Here is an 18,128-nt window from a genome sequence, read left to right on the forward strand (position 1 = left end):
AAAAATTTAACCTTTCATTGAAGGAAAAGAATTGAAAGTGGGGGGAAAATCACATTATGAAAAGTTTTTTCTCCAAAACACGTTGGCCACAATTATTGGCACCCTTTTATTCAATAGTTTTTGCAACCTCCTTTTGCCAAGACAACAGCTCTGAGTTTTCTCCTATAATGCTTGATGAGTTTGGAGAACACCTGACAAGAGATCAGAGACCATTCCTTCATACAGAATCTCTCCAGAACCTTCAGATTCCCAGCTCCAAGTTGGTGCTTCTTCTCATCAGTTCACTTCACTCATTTTCTTTAGTGTTCAGGTCAGGGAACTGGGATGGCAATGACAGAAGCTTCATTTTGTGCTCAGTGACACATTTTTGTGTTGGTTTTGATGTTTGTTTTGGATCATTGTCCTGATGGAAGATCCAACCATGGCCCATTATTGGATTTCTAGCAGAAGCGGTCAGGTTTTGATTTTTTTTATCTGATGGTATTTGATAGAATCCATGATACCATGTATCTGAACAAGACCTCCAGCAGAAAAACAGGCCCACAGCATTAAAGATCCAGCAGTATATTTAACCGTGGGCATGGGGTAATTTTTTTTATCCCTGTGTGCACCAAACCCATCTGGTGGGTGCACATGAACTAATTTCTTTTAATTTAGACTAACTTAAGTTTTACTGAAACTAGACTGTGATTTTTTTTTTATTTTTTTTTTCCCCAAGGATGCTTTGCCCATGGCACTCGAAAGGGAGAGTAAATGCTAAAATTAAGTGTTATATAATGTTGTTTTTTTTTATTATTAGGGAGATTTAATAATGAATGTTTTCTTATGCTAATTCAGAAGAGTTTTTTAATGTGGGTTTTTGGAGAGTTGCCATCATGATAAATAGCAGAATCAGAAAGGGCTTTATCTCCAGGTATGTTTACACATACTAGGAATTTGTTTTAGAGACAGAAGCTCCACAGTGCAACAGAATGACAAGACAAGACAGATAATAAAAAGAATAAAAGAATAATATACAAGATAGACAAAGTGCAAAAAAAGCAAAAAACTATATAATATAGACAATTTGTATGTACAGTTATGATGTGTGCAAATTTGAAATATAAATAAGTGTTTTAAGTAAATAATATATAATACTTTTTTATCCCTGCGGCTTGGTATGAGAGCAGACATGTTACAGGTTTTAAGTTGCTGTACTCATTCAGTAAGTGCTATACCGTGCTATTGTTAACATGTTAGCACATTAGCAAGTTTTTTTTTTTTTTTCTTAGGGCTTACAGTGAATAAAAAAAATTCTAAAATCTAAAATCGAAATATTTTATGTTAATTGCTAGTTAGCTAACTCAGTACTTCAAGTTTGGAGCAATTAACATGAATTAGTACTACAAACTCAAAACTTGTTTGTTCTGCTTACTTTTAAAATTGGGAACATCATAACTAAAAAAATTTTATGTAACTGATTACCTCAAATTTTTTGAGGTAGCCCAACTAATTCAGGTTTACCGCAGCCACTTTCTATTTTGTGAAGAGCATCTTTTATTTGTATTACAATCAGTTGTCAGCTAAAATTTCATGATTTATGAAAACATGTAAGGCTGATGTAATTACATCACGTCTCGTGGCTTTGTGACACCGAGGCTTTCAGTGTTTGGCCGTGGTGTTGAGCTGACTGCTGGCACAGCAGTTTCAGAGCAGTGAGGTCAGGAGCGTGTTTTCACAGCAGACTAGAGCTGGAACCCAGTGTAAGGGCCCTCACACTAACCCTTCACCTACCTTTCCTTTCATCACGTTTCTGTGAGGTGGAGATTTCCTTCATCCAGACCACACCTTAGCAGTCTGTGCGAGTCTGATTTTGTTTAAATGGGACTGTGTGCATGTACATGTCCTTGGCCATGACAAACTGCTAATTTGTGATATTTTAGATGTTCTATTTCAGTTGCTGACAGCTAGCTGTGTGGTCACTTTCAGTTGAAATACAGTCTGAATGTGATTCCTTCGATGGGTCTGGATTATGTATCTCAGTCTGTTTTGATTGCTCAGCATTCTTTTCTCTCCATGTCTTAAGAGCATCTAGGAAAATTTTGCTCATTCTTCTTTCAGAAAACTTTCCTGCACACTAGCATGTTGCTGAAATCTCTTATCAGCATTTCTAGCCTTTATTTTTCTTTGCTGGCAAATGTCAACGTTATCTGGTCTTTGTCAGTCTGGATCGAAGAATGTGGCATTCTGTAGAGATACATTTGTGAGACTCTTTCTCACTGTTCAAGTGCAAAATAAACTTTGGTTGATTTGCTTTACAGTTGGTCAGGGGGTCTCCTCCCATCTGAATGGCAAATTCTTGACCAGAATAAGCTTTAAAGAGGAACAGACTGACAAAAGTTTGGCTATGCAAGACTATTTCACACCTGAGTAGGACATGGTGTCAGCAATAGCTTTTGTTAATCATGCAGCAATGTGGTATTTATTTATCAAATCTGCAGTATCTTATTCACAGTAGAATGCACAGACTTCCAATATTTCAGCATTTCCTGTTTGGGTTTCTGTGCGCTCATCAGATTTCCTGTGGTCACTGACTCTCAGATGAGGGCATGGGGCATTTTCAGCTCTTTATAATGCCAAGTCTTTATTAGATCTTCTAGGTCCTTTAGGCTATGTGAAACTTTCCAGACAAGGTTTTTGGCAGCTCACTCTATGTTGGTGAAAGGTGTTAACTTTTAAAACCCGTTTTATAGACTTTTTTTTTACACAGTATATTTTATATAACTGCATTAATGTTCTAGCTCTTTCGAAACATAAAGTGATATCGTAATGACATAAAGGGTTAGTTCACCCAAAAATGAAAATTCTGTCATTAATTACTCACCCTCATGCCGCTCCAAACCCATAGGACCTTTGTTCATCTTCGGAACACAAATTAAGATATTTTTGATGAAATATGTGCATTATCTGGCCTCCGATAGACTGCAACATAATTAGCCTACCACTATCAAGGCCCAGAAAGGTAATAAAGACATTGTTAAAATAGTCCATGTGACTACAGTGGTTCAACCTTAATGTTATGAAGCGACAATAATTATTTTTGTGTGCAAAAAACAAACAAAAATAATGACTTTATTCAACAATTTCTTCTCTTCCATGTTAGTCACCTATGCAGTTGACATTGTACATGGAGTGCAATGCTTCCGGGTTCCACGTCAGAACGCCGGCTCATTATTGGCCAGTGTGGTTCACTTGAACACCACAATGCACACGTGTGATGCTGACGCAGGAGCTGGCCCACAATGAGCCATTATTTTTTTGTTTTTTGCACACAAATAGTATTCTCGTTATAGCATTAAGGTTGAACCACTGTAGTCACATGGACTGTTTTAACAATGTCTTTACTTTCTTTACTTTTCTAGTAAAGTACTTTCTTGGCCTTGAAAGTGGTAATTGTGTTGCAGTCTATCAGAGGTCAGAGAGCTCTCAGATTTGATCAAAAATACCTTAATTTGTATTCTGAAGATGAACAAAGGTCTTACAGGTTTGGAGCGACATGAGCATGAATGAGTAATGACTGAGTGTTCATTTTTGGGTGAAATAACCCTTTAAGCTTATTTTTATACACCTTAATCATGAAGCAGTGCTCTTTTGATGCAGATTGGATAATTAAATTGTCATTTATCCCAGACTAAACTTGGTCTTCTTTTTAGATCAATGAAATCTAAAATTAGAGTGCTAGATTAGTTCTTTCCTCTGATATAGTTCATGCAGATTATAGGATAGTAATGTATGTTTTATTTAAAGAGTCTGTTTCTTTAACTAAACCAGGAAGCTTTCATATCTCTTCCTTTCTGATAAAGCCATGCTGTGTATATTGTAAAATTTAAGGAAAATGTTGTCTTGCAAAGTTATGCTAGGTTGAAAATTTTAATATATACTAGTAGTAATTAGTGGAAGAGGCCTAGATGCAATCTGCAGATTTATTTCATTTACTGGACTAATTTTTTTAGGGAAAGTTTTCTGAAATTGTTTTAAAATGTTAAGCTGTTAAAAAAAGTGATGCACTCTTATTGTATAAATTAAGACACAATCAAAATGATGAAAAAGATGTTTAATTCTGCAAAGTTATGTGAGTTTCCATGTGTGCCATAGCACAATGTATGTAAAATTTTCTTTTCTCCTTTCTTCATTCAGGGTGAAAATGACCTATGGCGGAAGTTGAATTGAAAACAGACAGACTCTGAGTGAGCTGGACGGGGCTTGTCCCATAATCCCTGCTTATCGGGTCAAAGGACCATGGGAGATGGAGGCGTCAATGCGGTGGGAGAAGGGGTGAATCAGTCCCATGTGCTCTTTGACCGCTTCGTCCAGGCCACCACCTGCAAAGGCACTCTCAAGGCTTTTCAAGAGCTTTGTGACTTCCTGGAACTCAAGCCCAATGAATACCGTGTGTTCTACCACAAACTCAAGTCCAAGCTCAACTACTGGAAAGCCAAAGCTCTCTGGGCCAAGTTAGACAAGCGCGCCAGCCATAAAGAATACAAAAAAGGAAGGGCCTGTGCCAATGCCAAGGTATGAAAGTTTCCCTGTGGTGAAAGAAAGTGTTTTGGTTACTAGTTCTCAAACTTTCAATGTTCTAATTTTGTTCAAAATAGATTTTGAGTTTTTATGTGGCTTGATGATTTGGTTTTTATTGTGTTTCTCAGTGTCTGATCATTGGAGCTGGACCATGTGGTTTACGTACAGCCATAGAGCTGGGCTTCCTTGGAGCCAAGGTGGTTTTGTTGGAGAAGAGGGATGCATTCTCCCGAAACAATGTGCTCCATCTTTGGCCCTTTACCATTCAGGATCTGAGGGGTCTTGGAGCCAAGAAGTTTTATGGCAAGTTTTGTGCTGGAGCCATCGACCATATCAGTGAGTAGTATATCAAACAATTTTTCTTTTAGTGAGAAATTAACCTTTACAGTACAGACATCCATTACAGATGATCCCATTACAGTACTAAATGTAGATGTAAATGTGTTACGATGCACCTTGAAGACTTTCAATGACTCAGGCCACCTTCAGAGGTGTTCAGGGACTCCTAGCAAGTGTAGTGTAAATGCTAATATGCACTGATGCATCCCAGATATTGAATGGCCGCCTACTCATGTAATCATTGTGGGATGTGTTGGGGAAAACCTGCCAAAACAAAGGCTTTAAAATTTGCCAACTATAACTTGAATGTGTGTGTTGTTGAATTGCATGTCTTGCGGAAGTAATGCATCTAATCAGAGAAACTCCTCTAGAATGTCTGGTCCACGTGTTGAGTCGGATGATAAACGGAGTCTAAGATGGTTTGTGTTTTCCAGGTATTCGCCAATTGCAGCTGATGCTCTTGAAGGTAGCTCTTCTCCTTGGCATCGAGATCCACGTAAACGTGGAGTTCAAAGGCCTCATTGAGCCACCAGAAGACCAAGAGAATGAGAGTAAGATCACTTTCTTGTGTCCTTTCTATGCTGAAATTTAGCTATTCCATTCATTTGTTTCCATTTCAATGTAAATACAGGTTGTTGTTCTAAAGAGCATATCCTGAAAGAATATTAAATCTTGTGGAGAAAGGACTTATCTGTCATCACTGAACATGCTGTTGGTTTTTCCAGGAATTGGGTGGAGAGCCGAGGTCCACCCCAGAACACATCCAGTCAATGAGCTAGAGTTTGATGTCATAATTGGGGCTGATGGGAGGAGAAACACGCTGTCAGGTAAGAATATAACACTTCGTATAATTTAAAAATTGAAAATGTTCTCTCTATATCTTTGGTTCTTGTCTAGACAGGAAAAAAATAATTAGTGGTATGTGCTAAGTGACTTGAACAAACTTTGGTGTGTAACTCGTCCCACTCCTTTTATCCTGCAGGCACGAAGGACACATTCAAATCATTCTGCTTATTTGGGGGAAATTTTCTGACACTTGTTTAGTACATGTAAAATCTGACAATACAAATGAATTACTGCAAATGTTTATCCTGTCTCTTTAGGATTCAGGAGGAAGGAGTTCAGGGGCAAACTGGCTATCGCTATCACAGCAAACTTCATTAACCGCAATACGACTGCAGAAGCAAAGGTGGAAGAGATCAGTGGAGTAGCCTTCATCTTCAACCAGAAGTTCTTCCAGGACCTTAGAGAAGCCACAGGTAAAACAATTTATTTTATTGAAATATATATATATGTATATAACATGAGAAAGAGAGAAGGATCTTTGATGTAAGAAGAGCAGCTACACAAATCTCTTTTGGGGTACTTCTTGAAGTTCCAGCAGTGTAGCAAATAAATACATGGAAAATATTTTCTTGATGATATGTCACTGTGTTTTGTGTTGAGTTGGCAGTTTTGTTGGTGTTTTCAGAGTTGTATAATCACTGTTATCCCTCTCTCTCTTTCTTCTGTTGATTGAGGGAGTGGGCGCATTATCTGCTGCACAGATGGAACTTAATTACATCAGCGAACGGATGCAAACAACTTCCTCTTTCTCTCCCTGTCCCTTTTTTCCCCCCGTTGACATGCTGTCTGTCACATCTCCGCTTTAATCTCCCCCTCCCTCTCACTCATTTTGTTCTTTTCTCTGTTGGTTTGCTTCCACAGGAATTGACCTGGAAAACATTGTCTACTATAAGGATGACACACACTACTTTGTAATGACTGCCAAAAAGCAGAGCCTGCTGGAGAAGGGTGTCATTCTACATGTGAGTGATCAAAGAGTTTGACTATTGCCAGTTTTCTAACTAATCTCCATTCTTTTATTCCCACTTCTTCCTCCCTCTTTATCTCTGTCTCTTCCTGTTTGCCTTTCTCTGTGTCTCTTAGAAAAGTGTTAGCACACCTCTACTCTAGGCACATGATTTGAGGATGTAGCACAAACCATCTGGTTTAAGATGGGGGGGGGTAATGCTAAGTATGAGCATTAGTGCTTTATTACCTTAACCAGAACCATTAATGAATATACACTACCATTCAAATGTTAGAGATGAGTAAGATTTATTTTATTTTTTTTAAAGAAATTAAGTTTTATTCAGCAAGGACACATGAAATGTATTGAAAGTGATAGTAATTTATGCATTTGTTACATACGATTTCTGTTTCAAATAAATGCTGTTCTTTTGAATTTATCAAATAATCCTGAACAAAAATGTATCACATTTTCCATACAAAAAAATGCAGCGCAACTATTTTCAACATTGGTAATAATAAGAAATGTTTATTGAGCACCAAATCAGCATATTAGAATGATTTCTGAAGGATCATGTAACACTGAAGACTGGAGTAATGGCTGCTGAAAGTTCAGCATTCCATCACAGGAATAAATTAGATTTTAAAATAAAATATTAAAATTGAAAACAGTTATTTTAAATTGTAACATAAGAGACTTATTAAATAAGTAAATAAAAATTACAGACTCAAAAGTTTTGAATGTTAGTGTACGTATTATACTAAAGTTCTAGGTGTTTAATAATTCTGTCTGTAGAAGACTTTTTGGCCATAGGAGTGTTAATAATCATTACTTTGAGCAGACACTCTGTTCCCATTTATTCACAATGAGCTCTTCTGCTCTGTTCCCAGTACTGCCAAGTTTGTTGAATCATTAACAAGGAACCTCAATACCAGCACTCTCTCTCACACTCATACACAAACTCTTGCACAATACGACTGATATAATGATGCACAGTAATGACGCCTATTATTGTAGCCCGATAGGTTGCGAGAGAAGCATGCTTAATTTGCTTTTTTTCAGGATAATTTACAGAATCCCACTGGACAAAACACTTGTATTTAATTTGTCAGCATTATTCCTTAACTGTAATGGTGCTCAAAATAAAGCCATTTTAAATGAGTGTCAGCGCTGAGAGTCCTCATCTATTTTAAAAAGCTTGACTGTTAACAGAAACAAACACTACTCGCTCGTAGCAACATGAATCAGAGAGGAAAAGACCTCTCAAATATCCCATTACCACACCCACAGCCACTCATGACTGAATTATATGCCTTGTGGTGCTCTCCAGTTGCAGACAACTGAGCATAGTTTTGAAAGATCAAACCTACCTATATAAGACTATTTTTATAATTACATTGTCCTCAGTGCTGAAAATTGTTTGACTTGTTTGACTTAGACATAATGATTTTTATACTGCACAATCTATATATTCTATCCCCTAAACCTACCCATAACAGAAAGCTTTTTGAATTTTCACATTCAAAAAAATTTCAGATATTGCCATCTTTGTGGGGACCCCCCATAAAGTAGGGTTTACCTGACCCCACACACATAAAAGAACACCCTGGCCATAGCACTTTTTAGTATTATTATAGTATTTAGTATTTAGAAATTATATAGTATTTAGTATAGTATTATAGTATTTTTTTAATTATTTAAAATATGTATACCTACTCTTGTACAGGACTATGCCGACACAGAAATGCTGCTCTCCAGGGCCAATGTTGACCAGAAGGCTCTGCTCTCCTATGCTAGAGAGGCAGCAGATTTCTCTACCAATCATCAGCTTCCTAAGCTGGACTTTGCCATCAACCACTACGGCCAACCTGATGTCGCCATGTTTGACTTCACTTGTATGTATGCCTCCGAAAACGCAGCACTCGTCCGCCAGCGCAACGGCCATAAGCTGCTAGTAGCCCTGGTGGGGGACAGCCTTCTAGAGGTGAGTAGAAATCCCGTGTGGAAAAGAGAAATAGGACTATGTTCTTGTAGGGTAGTTTGTTATTTGTTATAACCTACTTTAATAGAACCAGACGGTGTTTTTCCATGAAGTATCACAAAATTGGCTTTTGCTCTTCTCCAATGGCTTCCTTTGACAAATTTCAACTTCTGAAAAAATACGTTTTCTCACATAAATCTGGAACCACCACTTTAGAATCTGTGGTAATGAAAGCATTACGTTAAAACATCACACACAGTCACACTATCTAGACTGCAGCTGTGAGGGGTTGATTTTTTTTTTTTTTCCATCATATTCCAAACAGAATGTGACTGATTTCTAATATGAATTGTATAGCCACTCATAAATCACTCTTAGTGTATGAGGAAAAGGTTGACTGATCAAAATTTGTTTGTTATTTTGTTTTTTTTGTGTAGCCATTTTGGCCAATGGGCACTGGAATAGCAAGAGGTTTCTTGGCAGCCATGGATTCAGCATGGATGGTGCGAAGTTGGGCTCATGGAAGTTCCCCTCTGGAGGTCCTGGCTGAACGGTACGACAGATTTTATGTTCAAAATGGAATGCTAGTAGGCTGTTTACAGCATGCTGTGCCATATATACTCCAAACAATTAAAGACCCCCTGTGGTGAAAATATAGTTATTAATGTTATGCATCCATGTGGTTTTTTTTAATATGTTTTAAGACAATCCATGTGCAAACCCCCCCCCCCAAAAAAAGCATTGCTGAGTATTTTCTCCTCAAAATTGCAGTGTATCAAAGACAGTCTCAAAAACGTGGTTTGAAACCGCCCATTTCCTTCATCACATATATGTTACCAATCTCGTCAAAATGTGGGGTGGGCGGGGCTTTTCCACAGTCAGCACAAGAACACATTTAAGAAAGGACACAAATCGGGTATATATAGCAATATAGCTGGTTAATAATGTATATTACGACATTATGACTAATATGCCTTTCTCCACTGACTTTCTATGATGTTCAAAGTGTTTCTAAGGATGCTGAAATTTAGAAGGCAGCTCTCTGACTCTGAGATGACCAATGGGAACATGGTTTGTCTAACATTAGCAACATGTTGTTAGCTGTTTGATAACATATTCAAGCCAAAGGCTAATCATTTCAGTTACTGTTGTGTGTCCGACGTTGTAGAGAGCGATACATAAAATGCATTGCAGTTTCAGGTTCAAACATATATGGTGGAATTTGACCAATATTTCCACTTGCGATTGTGTAGCGTTTATTACAATTGACCAAGTGGATCAGGTAGTCCAAGCTGCTGTGATTGATTGGAGGCCGGGACTAATTTGCATATTCATGGAATTATGGAAAATGTGATTGTTTGGTTAAAAGATCTTTCTTCTGAAAGAAAGTCAACTTTTATACTATTTCAGAGTACATACACAAATATCAAAAGATGCTGAATATCAAAAAAGGCCTTGACTGCATACTGTAAATAAAAATAATATGAGTATTATGGTGTTATGTTATACCAAAAACATCCATGTACCGCTGCAGAGCACTTATGATGAGGTTGACAGTGATTGCTTCTTCAAACTGAGCAGTAAACAGCTCAGATCCCTACAGGCTGTCATTTACTGTGTTGCTTGTTTTCTTCCCACACTGTTATTTTGCTGTGTACTGCAGGGTAAGTCACAGTGGTAAAGCACTTTTCAACTTGTATGCAATAAGCAGCATGTTTGTGGGGAAGCAAAAGTGTTTTACGAGCAAATAGCCTGCATGATGTCTCTAAGGTCTCATCTTGATACATCATCACTAATGGGACTAATGCCAAGATTAAGGGAATTTGGGACTGATATTGTGGTGTGTATTAATCATGACTCTTGGGTTTCAGGGAAAGTATCTATCGACTGCTGCCACAGACGACACCAGAGAATGTGAGTAAGAACTTTAGCCAGTACAGCGTTGACCCAACTACACGGTACCCCAACATCAGCCTTCACCAAGTGAGACCCAACCAGGTGGGTTTTTGCACAGTTGACCCATCAGTCTAGTTTTAAACCGATATGCTGTACTAGTCGATATTTGGCCATTTTAAAATGATCAGCAACATCCAAAGATCACATACATCTGCCTTTTGAGAGTTTCAAATTTGCTGACTGCTTTGGCAGTGGATAATTAATAGAGATGTTTGATATATTGGCACCTTTTTATTGATTGATCTCAGTTAATATTGGATAAATATTGTTGGTATTGGATATTTATTTATGAATACTAATTCCCCTGATTTCACATTTAGATCTTTGCTACTCTCTTAAAGTTAATATTTAAAACATTTTAAGATTTTATTTTAATTTATGATGGATTTGCAATATATATGTATAATTTGTGTTAAATATTTATTTATTTTAATAATTTATTAACACTTCAATGTAATCTTTAGCAAATCTCAAAATAATGATTGCATTATAAATTTGCTTGTATTTATAATGATTGATTTGTAGATTTAAAGTTATTTAAATGTATTTAGAAAATAAGTATTGAATTTTAATATTGGCCATTTATCAGTTATTGGCTATAACATAAAGACAAATATATGCTTATTTGCATTGGTCAGAATTGACGCATCCCAAATGATAACTTCTCTTTTTAGATTCTTTTAGTGGCTTTTAAATGAATATTTTGTAAATAAGTAAAAAAAAAAGAAGTATATATTGGCATTATATTTTGGCCGTCTGCCACCCTGCTCTCTAGGTATTGGCATCAGCCATTGGAAAATAATTGTTGACCACTGTTTATCATTATTAAATATGTTGGATAATTTAAATAATGAAGGAATAAACATGAACTCTAATACCATTACAATATAATTTTCCGCAGGTACGGCATCTGTTGGACACTGGAGAAACCAGGGATTTGCGCGTTGACATAGAGAATGTGGTCAACTCTTCAACTCCTAAGCTCACAAGAAATGGTTGGTAGATTTAGTGTCACATAAGTATTGCACACCAGCTGTGTATACATTGACTTTCCACACATTTATTTAGCCTTTTCACCCTTCTTTATCTTGGATAGTGTCAAATGTAAATGTGTATAACTTGATTTATTCTCATCCTAGAAATTCTGCTTGAGAAGCAATTGCAAGGTAATTTTGCGGGCGACTCTGATCCGAATGCATGACATTCTAAAGGCTTTTCAAAAAGCTTTGTGCAGTTTTTTTTGTATTAAAAGAGTAACTCTGACATGGAATGAAAAGGTGTCTTTTGAGCGCTTTAGAATTAAACACAACTATGCACTAACATATTTGTGGATTTTCACAAACCGAGAGCTATTACCAGTGTCGTATTACCAGTGTCTTGAATGTTTCATAACCTCTCGAAAGGGAATGAAATGCATCGTGAAAGTTCTGCAGACCCTGCACTGGTCATGTGACTAACTCCAATCCGATTGGATATCGGAGCATCCCATTATTGAATATATGTATATTTTTGCTTCAGAGGCACATACTGACTTTGCTTCTTTCCCATCAGAGTCCATTGTGCGCTCCAGTAAGCTGCTTAACTGGTGTCAGAGGCAGACGGAGGGATACCGAGGTGTCAGTGTGTCTGATCTCACCACGTCCTGGAAGAGTGGCTTGGCGCTGTGCGCGCTCATCCACCGATACAGACCAGACCTCATGTAAGTGCAGTATGCCACATGCTGATCCCAACAAAAGCCCTGTGTTATTATGGTTCTATATTTAGAGATGCAGGACTTAGTGGACAAATACTGCAGCAGAGAATCAGAGATTCAGTTCATAAAAAGAATAACATAACTTGTTTTTGAGAGGACGTGTAAGTCATATGCCCCCGCAGTGTGAGAAGACCGGAGATCAAGGCGAAGTTAAAAAGAAAAATGTTTGAGATTTTTAGAGTTTTGAGGTTTTGTTGTATGATTTGAGCTTTGGACTGTCGTTATAAAAGAAGCATTCTCTACTGTAGTTTTTTCCTTTATTTGTTTTTAGACAAAGAAAAGAATAATACCTGTGGCTGTGACAAATGTTTAAAATGATACTTTTATTCAGCCTTGGTGAGTGTAACTGAAAACATTAAAAAATAAAATTCACTTACCCCAGGCTTTTGAATGGTAGTTTAAAGACTAATGTAGTCCAGAATATTCATATTCATATTTGTGTAGGTTACCGGTTTGAATCAATCTTAAACCCTGTCCTGTTTTTTCCATATGCAAGCGAAATAGAGAACATAACTGAGGTATACCTCAAAATTAGAATTGAATCAAATCGAGAACTTGAGAATCAGAATCAAATCAGTCTAGAAATCTGTATCAATATACCACGCCCTGTTTTATAATAGGAGACTGAGAAAAACATATGGGTTAAAAACTAAACGCAAAACAAAAGATTTGATTAGCTAAAGATTCAACAGCTTTGTTGTTAAGCTGCCGTATAAGGCAAAAGTTTATAGAGTGCATCTTTAAGTGATAATGTCACTCAGATGTTTCTTCACCTGTGGCAGTGCGTTTATCTTCACCTCATTTCTTTTAATGAGCTATTTATAGCTTTGTTTACCATGTAGTATTTATTTACTTGGCATACTCATCTGTTGAGTAAAGCACACTGTAATAAAAGTACAGTTGGGTAAGTTGCTCTTTTGCAGAAGGGCAGGAACTGTTGTTATTCTTACACTGGGGTCTGTTACGTAGAGCATCTGAAAGCCTCATTAGCCTTTGAGACGTACATTAGCATTATCATAACTCTCTCCATTAGAGCAGATGCTGATTGACCTTTAAAAGCTTTTGCTTGTGAGCTGTTTGTTATGGTCAGCTAAACTAGTCTGCATTTGTGTTTTTATGCAGCATTAGTAGAATTCTCTGAGGAGTCTACTGTAAGCCTACTGTAATTCCTTCCTCACTAGCTCTCTCCAGACACTTATGCATGTGTATTAGTTCAATTTTTATGTACTTAAATAGGAAGTATATCTCTAATACTGCAAATAAAATATACTGTGTGAATTTTGGCACAATCAACGTAGTCTCACCTAGCAAACATATACTACTGTTCAAAAGTTTGGGTTTGGTAAGATTTTATGTTTTTGAAAATGTATCTTGTGCTCTCCAAGGCAGCATTTATTTGCTAAAAATAAAGTAAAAACAGTAATATTGTGAAATATTACAATTTAAATATTCTATTTTAATATATTACGAAATGTTATGTATTCCTGGGCCATTACTCTAGTCTTCAGTGTCACATGATGCTTCAGAAATCATTCTAATATGATAAGAAATGTTTCTTGAGCACCAAATCAGCAATCTTGAAAACAGTTGTGCTGCTTAATTTTTTTGTGAAAATTTTCCTGTTTACTGTATATTCAACCACATTTATTTAAAACTGAAATATTTTATAACATTTTGAAATCTTTTGTCACTTTTGTTTTAATTTAATGTGTCCTTGCGGATTACATTGTCTCAAAGTCTTACTGACCCTAAACTTTGCATGGTATGTCAGTTTGATGGTTTGATGTAGATAGATTACTTTTTTCTGTTCGATGCTGAAGTGGGTTCATGCTTACAGACTTGCATCAATAAAGCGATTTCAGGTCAGTTTCAATGACAATTTTGAGCAGTATGAGCAACACAGACTTTTGGGAATGCAGCAAATGCAGATTCATCTTCAGAGTTTGACCAAAGTCCCTTTAAGGCAAGTCATTTCACTCAGCGGCCATCTTTGAAACGCCTCTCAGGCAGCTATTTCAGTCATACAAGTACAGCTCCTATCTCTTTGAATGGGGAATTCTCTAAAGCTGATCACAAAGCATACAATTACAATTTCATATTTGAAATCACCAATGAAATCTGACAACTGTCTCATTGTTCTTAAATGCTGAAATCACGACAAAAAATGCATTTTTCAGGCTGGACCAGCCAATGTGCATAAGAGCATGTGTAAGAACTCAGAACGGCAATTGGCGATTGGCTCTCTTATTTAGAATGTGGGACTTATTTATAACTTTCATGTTTTACTTTCTCTGATTAATAGTAATGTGAGTGCACCATCTTTTTATATCTAAAGTCTTTGGTTTAACACTATGCTGTTGACAGCAGTTGGAGTTCATGCAGTGAAGCTCATGTGTTGGATGCAGCAACTGAGTAACACTGGCTACACACAACCAACAAAACAACAACTTGACAACCTGCAGTCCAGGGACTGATTCACTGTCAGTGTGAACAGCCCTTGAAAATTATATTTAGCAGATGTTCTTGTGATCTATTATGATTACAAAATGTGTAAATCTGCTTTCTGTTTGTGCACTTTTTTTTCTTTTTTAACAATCTCATCAATGTATGTGTTATCTGGTTTCATTGGTTTTAAATCACTTTTTAGCATTTGTCGACAGTTTTGCTTATGAACATGATTATTATGCTATATGGAGATGTTTCTCAGTTTTATAATGTTTTATAATTATAGTGACTTTGACTCGTTGGATGAGAAAGACGTGGAGAAGAACAACCAGTTGGCTTTTGACGTGGCGGAAAAGGAGTTTGGAATTTCTCCCATCATGACCGGGAAAGAGATGTCTGGTGTGGTGGAGCCTGACAAGCTCTCCATGGTGATGTACCTCAGCCAGTTCTATGAAATGTTCAAGGACACTGTGCCACCTGGTGGTGAGTTGTAGTTCTACAATAATTCATCTAGAGAAAATTGTAAAACCAAAAACAATAAATGTGCAAATTATGCAAATAATTGCTACTCCCTAGCATGCAGTTCCTTGATATACTGTGGTAGTTTATTATTCATATTTTTGTATTGTTTTAGAAAACCACAATCTGAGCCCTGAGGAGAAGGCTGCGTTGATTGCTAGCACTAAATCACCCATCTCATTCTTTAGTAAACTGGGTCAAAGCATCGCCATCTCCCGCAAACGAAACCCCAAGGTAGTCAAGTTTCTTTTTGATACTGCAGAATTATTTGATTATTGTAATCTCAGCATTCAATGTTTCCTCTGAAATCTCACGTAGGATAAAAAAGAAAAGGAATTGGATGTACAAGGGAAAAGACGAAAGACTAGCCAGACTGGACAGTCAGAGGATGTAAGTCCATATCTCGCTGGATCAATGGATTTGCAACAAATTGCTTTGTGTGTGTGCTTATCCAAATCTTTTCATTCCTGTTCTCTAATGTCATAGGAGGAGCTGCAGAGGGTTAATCGAGACGAAAGGCCCTCTATAGCTACAGCTCTGGTGGAACGTAAAATCGACTCGGCTGCAGCAGCAAACAACAACAACAAAGTGAAGTCAATGGCCACACAGCTGCTAGCGAAGTTTGAGGAGAATGCTCCGACGCAGTCTACCGGACTCAAACGACAGGTGGGTTGGAGTTGCTGCCTAAAATGACTATGGAAACTTTTCAAACATTTGTGGATTCATAAAGTGACATGTAGGGCTGTCAAATTAAAATTAGAATTTTGAATATTAGTTGAATTTAAAATAAAAATCTGAATTTGAGTGCAAAAAACTTCAACCAAGCTGTTCACACAGAATGCATTTTTTGCACTGCTTTTTCATTGTTTTCTCTGTAAACAAGCACTAGCGAACATATTTGACCGTTGCACGCTCATCTTGCAACATGTTTAGAAAGCCATGTAAAGTTAAAACTTACCTCGAAACTTTGTGGGTTTTTTTCCATTCCACTGCATCTCATGTTTTTAAATGCAAAAAGTACTCTGTGTGATCTTTATTAAATACATAAATACATGATGCTGTTTTGTTTATAATTGTATATGCAACTTACAAAATTATATTTGATTTATGAACATTATTTCAAATGTTATGCACTTTTTTTTGTACTGTCAGTCATTTATTTCATTGCTTTGAATAAAGATAGTTTTTTATCTAATATTTATAATTTATTTTATTTCAGCTTTTTTTGGGGTTCAAAAAAACGATTTTTAATAGTTTTAGTTTACAATAACAACATTGGATGATACATTATTTCTTCAATTTGTATTTTAAATTTCTTTTAAAAGTCCCGTTCTTCGTGATCCCATGTTTCAAACTTTAGTTAATGTGTAATGTTGTTGTTAGAGTATAAATAAAATCTGTAAAATTTTAAAGCTCAAAGTTCAATGCCAAGCGATATATTTTATTTAACAGAAGTCGCCTACATCGAACGGCCAGTTTGGACTACATCCCTCTACTTCCTTCTTTAATGACGTCACTAAAACAGTTTTTTGACTAACCTCCGCCCACAGGAATACACAAGAGTTGCGTTTATAGAGTGTGTTTGTCGCCATGTCGTCGAAACGCTGTTATTTTCATCCCGCAGTCCAATAACCGGGTCTGATTCCGGCTCAAATTGATAGGGTAAAATTAAAGACCTGTTCACAATAACACTGAGCGCATGCATCTCCACGTTATGGTAAGAGGCGTGACCTTTCCGGGCACGGTGCGCTTAGAGCTGTCGAATCACAACACAGGAACCGCTGGCATTCTCGTTATGTATTTCTGAAGGAGGGACTTCATAGAACAAGGAAGTCATCAGCCCGTTTTTATGACAGTGGAAACAGCGGTATACAGATAAGTAAATTATGTGAAAAATACTGTGTTTTTTTTACACGCGAAACATGAACACATGTTATATTGCACACTATAAACACAATCAAAGCTTCAAAAAAACACTAAAAACGGGACCTTTAAAAATTAACCTTCACTTTGCCTATTTCATAGTGAAGTACATATAATCAATAACTGAATTCTGAGGTGCAGCTTTGTTATTGTTCAAGTACTGTAGCCTTCATAAGTGCTAGAATATCACATTGTAGATCAGCATTGCTTTTGCAGTGCTATTTGAGTGATTTCTTTATGTGGGAAGCATGAAACCTTTAAAACCCCATGTTTTTATGAGGTTTGTTTTAAACAAATGGGAAGAATTTTGTCCTGAACTGCTGTTACTTACTGCTAGAAGTGCTCGGCATGCTGGGATTGTTTGAAATGATCAGGATTATAGACCAGAATTGATAGGATTCACACTCTGGTTCATTCTGATGGAGCAACTAGCAAGAATGACTGGCATGAGAGCGGCTTTGGGAGCTTTTTATAGGAAGTTAAACCCGTTGTGCTCTGCATCAGTGTGGGTTTGATAAATCTCTTATCTACTGGAGCTTTGCTTGACAAGGGTTATCTGTAAACTACAGTTCAAATGTTTGGGATCAGTAAGATATTTTTTTTCAATAAATATTAAGCAGCACTGTTTTCTGCTATAATAGTAATTGAAAAATGTTTCCTGGACATCAAATCAGCATATTAGAATGATTTTTGAAGGATCATGTGACACTGAAGACTGAAGAAAAATAGAAAAGTTATTTTAAATTGTAATTATATTTCTTTCTTTTTTTCTGATTAAATAAATGCAACCTTGGTGAGCATAAGAAAAAAACAAAATCTTACTGAACACAAACTTTTAAACAGCATTGTATTTCTCAGGT

General features: G+C 36.7%; 1 protein-coding gene across 48 annotated transcripts in view; it reads left to right on the forward strand.

The window, feature by feature from the left end:
* Positions 1–18,128, forward strand: part of mical3a (microtubule associated monooxygenase, calponin and LIM domain containing 3a) — an 86,892-nt gene that overhangs the window by 26,120 nt on the left and 42,644 nt on the right. For 41 of the 48 annotated variants that reach the window (XR_010895513.1, XR_010895514.1, XR_010895515.1 and 38 more), the window contains 16 exons: positions 4,177–4,554; positions 4,689–4,896; positions 5,334–5,450; positions 5,625–5,726; positions 6,003–6,158; positions 6,607–6,707; positions 8,418–8,675; positions 9,110–9,225; positions 10,544–10,670; positions 11,530–11,623; positions 11,768–11,794; positions 12,180–12,327; positions 15,113–15,309; positions 15,461–15,579; positions 15,664–15,735; positions 15,832–16,011. Coding sequence is in view for 42 of the 48 variants with exons in the window: in XM_067390041.1 (XP_067246142.1) it covers positions 4,279–4,554; positions 4,689–4,896; positions 5,334–5,450; positions 5,625–5,726; positions 6,003–6,158; positions 6,607–6,707; positions 8,418–8,675; positions 9,110–9,225; positions 10,544–10,670; positions 11,530–11,623; positions 11,768–11,794; positions 12,180–12,327; positions 15,113–15,309; positions 15,461–15,579; positions 15,664–15,735; positions 15,832–16,011 (2,298 nt within the window). In the remaining 6 variants the exon portion in view is untranslated. The remainder of the gene's footprint in view (positions 1–4,176; positions 4,555–4,688; positions 4,897–5,333; positions 5,451–5,624; positions 5,727–6,002; positions 6,159–6,606; positions 6,708–8,417; positions 8,676–9,109; positions 9,226–10,543; positions 10,671–11,529; positions 11,624–11,767; positions 11,795–12,179; positions 12,328–15,112; positions 15,310–15,460; positions 15,580–15,663; positions 15,736–15,831; positions 16,012–18,128) is intronic. The other 7 variants (XM_067390082.1, XM_067390048.1, XM_067390080.1 and 4 more) reach the window with 1 other exon arrangement.

The sequence above is a fragment of the Chanodichthys erythropterus genome, chromosome 7 (assembly GCF_024489055.1).
Source record: "Chanodichthys erythropterus isolate Z2021 chromosome 7, ASM2448905v1, whole genome shotgun sequence".
In the NCBI taxonomy this organism is placed as follows: domain Eukaryota; kingdom Metazoa; phylum Chordata; class Actinopteri; order Cypriniformes; family Xenocyprididae; genus Chanodichthys; species Chanodichthys erythropterus.